At 35.3% G+C, this 9685-nt stretch overlaps 1 protein-coding gene across 1 annotated transcript in view; it reads left to right on the top strand.

The window, feature by feature from the left end:
- Window positions 1-2971: 2971 nt before the first annotated feature.
- SLC15A5 (solute carrier family 15 member 5) overlaps window positions 2972-9685 on the top strand; it is a 28529-nt gene continuing 21815 nt past the window's right edge. Inside the window, exons 1-3 of the mRNA XM_042837963.1 lie at window positions 2972-3338; window positions 4762-4987; window positions 8540-8709. Of these exons, the coding sequence (XP_042693897.1) occupies window positions 2972-3338; window positions 4762-4987; window positions 8540-8709 (763 nt within the window). The remainder of the gene's footprint in view (window positions 3339-4761; window positions 4988-8539; window positions 8710-9685) is intronic.

Below are 9685 nucleotides of genomic sequence, written 5' to 3'. Positions count from 1 at the left end.
GGTTCCCAGTTGCCTCCAGTTAACGTGTGGAAAAACATTACAGGAATACTTAGTAAATGGAAAAACTATCCAGATGTAATGTGGTGGATGTCATAGGTCCAGAAGTTCTGAGATATTTTTTTTATATATTTAAACATGTTAATAACTGATTACTTCATATATGCTTTTTTTAGCCATCAAAGTGTACTTGTACAGTGTGTAAGAGATCTTCATAAAACACAGAAGAGTTTCATTAGATTTGCTAATCTAACAGATTTCACAAATAATTTCTGATGACTGCATTTCACTTTATTAATTGATCTTTTATGTTGTTTATAGAGTGCTTATGTTTTGTTTGCATTTGTTCTTCTGGTATGTAGTCAAACAAAAATGCAGGCAAACATTATCCTGAATTTTTAGTAATGCTCGCAAAGTTCTTCAGAAGGATCAGATGCAGGCTTCAAATGCCGTGAACTACAAGACAAAACAAGACCATCATAACCTATAATTGATTCCAGTTCATCTCAGTTCTGACTGACGGCTGCCTGCACAGAAATCTCTGAAATAGTTGTCTAAGGTAAGATTTTAAACAGAAATTGTTTCGTAATCTTCCCCATGAAATAAGATATTGCTCAAAGTGATGAAAACATATGGGGAAAAAAGACAAAAAATAAAAGAAAAAAAACAAAGGCAGTTCATATTGAAATTAAATTTATGTTTTTAATTCTTGTTCTATGTAGTTTTACTACCTCTTTCATTAAGAGTAGGCTAAGAGAATACCAGGTGATCCAAGGAGAACTCAGTTAAAACCACATCATGGAATACCCTAACAGACCACCTATATTTGCTGCAGATGTGGTTAAATAACTAGATGAAGAAAGACCACAGTGCTTTCACTGAGGGCATCATTAACTCATTTACTGATTGCTACCTGTGACTATCAGGATCACCATGCCTTTAACAGTCACATGCAAAGGCAATTCAGAATTAAAAAAAAATGAAAACAATCACCACTGCCTCCTTTCAATGGCATATATAAAGCTCAGCCAATTATTTCCTTTCCCTTGTTTGTTATCAAAAGTTACAGTAAATGAAACTACATGAAGACTAAGATACAGATATTTTGGTTAGCAACCTTGCTGTCTCTAGTAGTTTCCATGATATGGTTCACTTTGAATTATTAGCACCTATGAGAACAGGTAAACTTTGCACTTTTTAAGAGAAAAATAGCTTGTAGAAAACTGGGGTACTTTATACTGAAGTGCCCATGGTAGTAAGAATGTGTTTATCCTGGTGTTTTCTATCTGATTCTTGTTTTTCCTTAAAGGCTATATTTCCTAAAAAAAAAAAAATAAAGTAAGGGAATAACATTTTCTTGCTGAACAGTTAAATGAGAGTATCTCTGTGCAGTGAAAGACATATATGCCTTTTGGTCTATAAGCAGTTTTTACTTGTGTTTGGATTTGGAGTTGGCTTCATTAGGCTTTAGTGAGGTTGATTGAGTTACAGGTGATTTCTAGGTTGGATTTCTCTGCTGGGTTTGTCCAAATGAAAATCTCTGTAGCTACTGTAGGTGAAAAGACAGAAGCAGTTCTTGGTTATGTTACATGACATGGCTATTTTCATTCTCATTTGGACATCTCTGACAAAAATTTCTGTAGTGTTTGAATTCTGGCTTTTGACTTTTACTCAGTTTTAAAAATATGTATTTTAGAATTATTTTAAGGTATTTTAAGTGTTTTGTTATGTAGACTCAAGTTTCAGATTTTCTAGGCTTTGTGTTTAAGTCAGATACTTTCTAAACAAGACAAGGAAGTAAACTAGAATTTGGCAGTAGCATTCAAAGATTTAATTTGGAAGTAGTCTAGGAATCTATCTTTATCAGTACTGGTTATATACTATTGTGCATCAGTTTGGGGATGTAGAAGCCTTAATAGGTCTGAGAAGGTAAAATGAAAATTGTTATGTAGACATTTAGAAAAATATGACACAAAAATGCTGAGGCATTGAGAGATCTTCTTAAAGAAATACACCTGATTTACCACTGCTTTGCAACATGCATATGCATTTATGTTTGTCTAAAGTACTTCTCATTCTTCTTTGGGAGTTTCAAAAAGGTGATAGTCACCTTAATGAGCTCCAAGAAACAAATAAACTGATTTGGGAAAACTGCAAACTTTTCTGTGGATGAGAGGCACAAGGAGCAACTTTGTCTCATCAGAAATATTATTTAAGCTAGTGATTGCTTTTACTGGGCAGAAATTGTATGTGCTCTTGTCCGAAATGATGTATTGCCACACAATATTTAGTTAGAAAAGCAGTTTTGGTTTACGTTGCTTTCAGAGAGCTTTTATTCTTTGCTAATACATTCAACTTACTTATTTCCTTTTAAAATTTGATTCCCTAACATAAATGTAGTTGCATTATTTATTTTTCTAATTAACTTATCTGAATTTCAACTAAATATAACAAATCTAATAAATTAGATACTGCTAACTTTTGGAAAAAAAAACTCTGCTTGCAATTTTTCATCTGTTGCCTATTTAAAGCTCCAGTTTACTATATCTACATTTCTTGATTTATTATTTAAAATCTGCTGATAATGTTGGCTTTCCTGTGTATTTAAACCTTTACCTTTAATATACAAATAGAGTTGTATGTACTGAATTGGATTCAAGTAATTTAACAGATAACATACATTGGGGAAAAAATGTTTTTCATATATGAATGGATTAATTAAATAGGCTGTGTTCCTGAATGTTGCTAAATTCAGAAGTTGAAACGTTGGTATGTCTCTGATTAATTTATTTGTTGGAAACTCTTTGATCCTATATGTAATAGCACAAAAGTGACTGGTGCCCTACGAAATTGTAGTGGTAAAGTGTGGAATTCAAAGTGAGAGTCTTACCAGTTTGCTAATTACAGTGGAGGAGAACAGAAGTATACCTGTAACTTAAGCTGCCCTCCTGAGTCCTAGTCAAAGAAGTCAAGCATGCCTGGTGCAGGCAGTGGTGATGTTCAAGAGAAGCAGCTTACAGCTGACACTGAAAAGGAGAAAAACCTGCTGCCTGGTAGAAGAAACCATGCTGGAAACCTGACTCTGCCTGAGAAGAAAGTCCAGGAGGCTATTTGTGTGCTGCTGGTGGAGCTGTGTGAGAGGTTCACATTCTTTGGCATCGTCTGCAATATGATCCTCTTCTGCACCATCAGACTTGGCTATCGCAACTACCAGGCTGCCATTGTAAATATGTGCTTTGTGGGCACCTCCATGCTGACGCCAGTGCTGGCTGGCTGGCTCGCCGAGTGCCTTGTGGGGAGGATCAAGCTGGTGTGCATCTGCATGTTTCTACACTTCTTAGGTAGGTGACACCCAGGTGTGCTTTAATGCTACAATACTTCTGTTACAGAAATGTATTGTTGAACACTGAAAATCAATAATTTTCTCCAAGCTCGTGGCCAGTTTTGCTCATAATTAATTACTTCATTTTTTCCTCTACAAAACACTTTGCAGTTTTCTGCCTATGTGTTTTTGTGAGGTAATACATAGAGCAAGGCTAAGAAGCATTTTCATGTCTTATGGATTAGCAGGTGTGTGATCTTTACTTCTCTAACGTGGCTTAGCTCTTAAGATTGCAGTTGCTCAGCTCTTTCTTAGAACTGGTCCCTTTAACAAGCATCTGTTGTTGCTAGTGTTTAGGGCAAATGGGATGTTTTAGACAGAGTTTGAGAAAAAGAATGGAAAGCACTTCCCAGCTGTTGGTAGCAACATTTCTGTTGTAGGTGAAGACATGACTGTTGTAGTTGGATAACTGGGAAAGATGCATTTAAGCACACATCAGTATAAACAAACACTGCAGTGAGTATGAAGGATATATCCTAATAATTATATTGAGAGCTTGCTTTCTAACAGAAATCCAAATCTTCCCCAACTGCTCTTCCGGAGATCTTCTATGCAAAAAAGATCTCCAAAACTGTTTAAGCTAAATAGAAAGATTCTGCAGCAATCAGTGCATTTCAGAGCTGGTGACTGTTTTGTCGGGTTAATTGAATGCTTCTAAATGTAAGCGTTTGATGCACAGCTGTAGTCTTAAACCTTGACTAATGTCAAGCTGATGTTTAAATTCGTGATATTTTGAGTTTGTCTCCAATTAAAGCACAGATAAGTCTCAGATTTGGTCAGCTATAGATTGCTTTGCAGACTAGAGCTGGTAAATGCAATTCATGGCAGTGCTTTTGTGAGTTAAGTTCCTAAAAACATATTTTTCCCATGAAGCTGCAACAGAAAACCAGAACAGCTAAAAAACAAACAACAAAAAGTAAAACCTTTGAGACTTTCTTTGTTAAATCATAGACCTCATTAAAGACTCAGTTTAAATAATTTTTTTTGAAATCTTAATTATTCCACAATGGGGAGGCTTTTTGGCTGTTTTAGTTTCTTTGCTGGGCAGTTACACACCTTACCTGACACTTGCTGGCTAGTGGAGAGCTACTGCTCTCTACACACAAGAAATGGGAAAAGCACAATGGGAGGATTTTCGTTTCCAGGGTAAGCTCTTCAATATATTGAAGGACCTAAATCCTTGCAAGCATATTAGAGAAAACTGCTTTCATAGAGGCTCACAGTGGTGTTGTCTTTCTAGCTTTCTGCAGAAGTAAGGCCCTTCCTCTTCACTCTCATCTGTTGTCTTCTGCTTTACATCTTTTCAACATAATTGCTTACAGATTCATCTTTATCAGTCTGACTTTAATTTATTTCGAATAATGATTTCCTTCTGATTCCAGGCACAGCCCTGCTACCCATTGTGGCTTTCCCTTTTGAAGATATCTACATTGACAAACGACATATTCTTCTTCATACGCTAACCAAAAAGGAGCAGAAAATAGTGTTCTACTTTGCACTACTCACAGCTAGCCTGGGAATAGGAGGCATAAGAGCTATAGTTTGTCCACTAAGTGCATACAACCTTGAGAACTGTGGACCAAAGGAACTTCTTTCTTTTTTCAACTGGTTAGTAACTTAACAACAGCTAAGTATCTGCAGAGAATGATATTGCATTGCTTTGAAATTCCCTGTGGACTTGCAATTATTGTTATTATTTACTGGATTTTAAACGGAGAATATTTAAGCTTTGAAACAGTTTCCAAGAATTTATGTCAAAACCTTTGGTATAGTTCTTGCTTTCCAGGACCAACTGGTGATCATCTATTTTGGTCTTCAGTAGTAATCTTCAGTCAAGAACCAGGACTGCATAACTTGCTCAAGTACTCACACTTAGTGTCCTGCTGCTGTTAGGAAAACAAACGGAATACATTGTTCTACAGCTAACATATCTATAATTTGATTTAATTTTGCTATTAATCCCTGACTGTGGCAAAATTCAGTGATACATTAGAATTTGCATTGGAGTAAATTTTTAGAAATTACAGGTAGCAATAGAATTTGCTGGTTTGTTGGAACTGAAGAATGCTAGTAGACTCTAACAGCTGATATCAGTGGTAAGAAAATGATATATCATGTTGGATCTTGCACTCAGAACACTTGGTATCAGATGATGCACTTTACATTTATATTTCATTTACAATATCTCATTTTTCAGGAAAATTTGGAGGAAAAATTGAAGAGGTAAAATAGTTTCTAAAAATCAGTTGTTGGTTTTTGTTTTTTCTTTTTCAAAATAACTGTTTCTGTGTCAGGGGGATCATTTTTGGTCATCTGTTTGCCTCCATTTATCACTTCGTAGCACTAAACATTCACCTGGACCTTCTGATTAAACTGTACGACTTCTGCTTTGAGTCAGAGTGGAAATAAAGTCTAAAACTGTCCCCTTTCCTGTCCTTTCCCTATATACACACACACTAAATAAAATCAAAACTTAGCACATTGTCATATTGACAACAAAACACTGAGGAGTCAATGAAGATCTTTGTGAATCAGATCTTTATTCCTTTGGGAGTAGCTCTCCTGGCTATTCTTTTTTCCACCAATTATGTTAGTATCAGAGAATTCTGAATTAAATCCAAACTTCAGTGGTGAATAAAGCAGCTTTACCGAAGGTGGATGAGACTTTTTAGTTCTGTAGAGCAGATTCTGCCTCCCTGACCTGCCCATAGGAGAGAAGGAAAAAAAAAAAATCTTTTTACTCTATTCTGATTTTTAATCCTTAATTAGCAACATCATTTTGATTAAATAAGACTCTAGGGGATTAAGACTGGAGTGCAATCAGTTGTTCTGAAAGATAGAGCTGGAGAATTTATTGTACTGTGGTCTTAGCCATTCAGAGTTGTGTTTAATCAAAGTGACATTTCTCAGTGTTGATTACAAAGAAGACATAATCTGAATAAGAAGTTCCTTGGGTGAAATCCAAATGAGTTATTTCTTGGGGCTTTGGAAATATTAAGAAAGGCACATGTGTGTTTTTTGCAATGGCATCTGAAAAGAGGCTATTTAATTGCTATCTCAAAATTTTAAAAACGAAGTTATATTCTTAGTGGTCTTAATCTCATTACAACCTCTCAGAATATAATCATTTTTTTCTTGGTAGAGTGTTTTTTCTTGGTAGGTATTTGTCACAGGATCGAACTTTGAAGTAATAGGTAAAAAAGGTGATTGTATACTTCTGATGAGTAAGAGCTTATGTCCTTAGCTACATTCTGTTTAAAAGAAATTCATACTTACTATGTTAAAGGTAGGTTTTAAATGAAATGATGAAGTATAAACCTGCAACTACCTGCTGTTTAATTCAATTCCTGAAGAAGATTGCTTTGCACATCTAGGACCTGGTTCTAACTTCCAAAATGCTCTATGGCTGTTCCCTCTTAAACAAATTCTGTCCATGGCGGCAGACAATAAGAGTGAAAGGTACACAACTGAGACAAAGGATGGCAGCTAGCAATGTTGTCTCATCTTACTGATCTGCTACAGAAGAAGACAGGGAATGATGGAACTATATTTCCCTTCTTTCTTATGTCTCTTCTAAATCGCTTTTCTTTCCATATACAGTGAATTCATTTATGCTGTCAGCCCAGGACACTTTAACGTTAAATTAAATAATTAGTCTACCCCTTTTATCTTTTTCACTTTCTCTTTATAGAGAACTCTGAAGTGATTCTAAATAAAATTAATCTCCTCCTAACAAGTTGTGCAGGTAAATACGTGGTTTGGGTATTGAGCCTTTCTCAAATATGTGGAATATCTGGGTCTGAATTTGGATTGAAACTTAAGGTCATCTGGCTCAGTCAATTAAAAAAAAATTAAATAGTATTATAAGAGCCAGAAAACATATTCCATTTTCAGAATTATTAAAAGAAAGTGACAATGCTAAGTTTTTGAATATTTTCTAGTGTTTTTCCTCTAGATCTGTCTTTGTTCAGCAAGTTCATCTCAATTGTTATAGCAAGTGGAAGCTTTTCAAGTACAGTAACAATGCTTTTAAGTTAAAAGTCACCTGGGTATTACTTCTTAAGTTGTCATAATGAGTATATTCCAATAATATATTCTAGTAAGATCTTTTTTTTCTAGACATTTCATGATAACGTTTTTGCTTATATCAGAAATATGCTCTTGAGTTGAAATCAGAATGCAGAAGCTGAGGTCTTTCAGAATACGTAACCGCAAAATTTATGGTACATTTGCTACTCTCAAGCCAATAGTAAACTTTGAGTCCACAGGGTCAGACTGAAACGTACAGAGTAAAATCCTTGGCTGGACATACTGGGTCCTTAACACAAGATATCTGGCTCTACAGATCCATTCCTCTTGTACTTCTTCCCTTTTAGAAGTAGCTTTTACTTAAAGGATTTGCCAAAAAATATGTTACGGACTTCTAAGAGTGAAGGGGAAAGTCTACTAACAAAGCTGTTGCTCACTGTGGCCACCTGCCTGACATTTAGTCTGATAATTCAAGCAAATGGACTAGAGCTGAGAAGAATCACCAAAGTACCCAAAGCAAGTACCCTGAAAGCTAGATCACTGACTACTCAAAATGAATTTGTTTTTTAAATGTCTCAAAATAATGTTTAATCCACAGAAAAGCAGCTTTTTCATGTTTATAAACCTACTGTCCAAAGCATTTCCTTAGTAAGTGGGATATATTGGTCGACTGCTCCAGTAGATACTATTTGTACAATATTCTCTCAAACCTAAGTTGGGGTAGGAAGTTTTATTTCACACCAGAGGAAATAATTGAATGGCTGTTATATGCAATGTTATTTCTTTGTTAAGGTTAAAAATGTGATTTCATAATTTTACATACATTAAGCTTACATTATCAGATATTAAAAGTATAAATGGTAAATGCTGACATTTAATTATTCCTATTCACAAGTTTATTTATGGCTCTAGGTTGATAATTTGTTCAGCTCTTCTGCCTTAGTGTCTTAGTTTTATCGCTTACCTCACCAAGCTGAAACGTCCAAGCGAATTTAGGTGTTTCTGCTGTGTAAGTGGGTGTGTGTGTGTTACTGATGCTGTCCATAACAGTAATACTTAACTATACCATTATATAAAAGCTGTAAATTATTCAACTCTTCTAATCTTGGCTTCTCTGTCTCTGTGTACTAGGTTTTATTGGCTGATTAACTTAAATTCAGCGGTTGTCTTTGTCAGCATCTCTTATATCCAGCAATCTGTGGCGAGAAATCTTGGTTTTCTTCTCCCATTTGTGTCTGTGCTTATGGCCATGATCACAATTCACATGGTGCGTGGAGAAATGATTTACAAACCCAAAACAGGTAAGAAGGAACTATCTCTGAGGAAGTATATTTAGAGATTGTTTTAGCATCATTTTGGACATCTAAATAAGTTCTTTCAAAACAATTACCTGTTTGATTGTAGATAGCTTGGGAGGGGTTTTACCTCTATGGAGTCAGTCTAAGAGAAAACATCCTCTGTAAAGATAAATATATAGATTCTGGATAGGCTGAAAAATTGAAAGCAGCCTCTAGTGAACTTATGTACATCTTCTGCCTTGTCCAGGTATAGGTTCAGAGCAGTTTCATGTACAGGAATAGATACTACATGCATGTTGCACATTACTAATGTCATTGTGTTTTGTCCAATCTATGCCCAAGTTGTGTTGAGGTGTTGGTACCAAACGTACTTGTTTTCACTTACAAGCATGCTCCAGAGTTTGGTATGAAGTTACAACTGAGCAACTAAGCAGTGAGTTTACAAAATCAATCAGCAAACTTTGTAATATCTCAGTATTCCAGAATATCTCATGCTTATTATTTCAGTGTGCTTTCCAATACAACCTTGGGTATTTGTATGTATTTGAAAACAATTGAAAATACTGAATAGCTCTAAATAGCTCCAAAGCAGACTTTTGATATTTTAAAGCAGAAGTTCTTATATTTCTGTTGGCTCATCGGTTAGCAATTAGTGCTAACTAGTACTTCAGCTTTTCAAAATGTTTTGATGACAACTATCTCTCTCCTTTAACCAAGCACAGAAATGTCACTGGAGCCTAAGTGCCTAAGTAAGAATAAGTCTATAGAAGTGCCCAAATCTTGCTCTACTTTTTCCAGTAGAACACAGAAACTGAAATAAAGATAATTGTGTTTTTGTTATTAGTTCAGTCCAATAAAAAAATTATTAGCAATGAAAGAATGTGTGAACCAAGTATCTTGGAATGTAATGTGATGGAAATACTAGAAAGAAATGCACCCCTTCCCCAATGCCCTTCAAAAAATCATATCTGACTGAGGT

Source organism: Centrocercus urophasianus, unplaced genomic scaffold (assembly GCF_019232065.1).
Source record: "Centrocercus urophasianus isolate 14NV4802_14NV808 unplaced genomic scaffold, USGS_Curo_1.0 seq_73, whole genome shotgun sequence".
NCBI lineage: Eukaryota > Metazoa > Chordata > Aves > Galliformes > Phasianidae > Centrocercus > Centrocercus urophasianus.
Note: the sequence above shows the minus strand (reverse complement) of the source record. Positions and strands in the feature narration are given on the sequence as shown.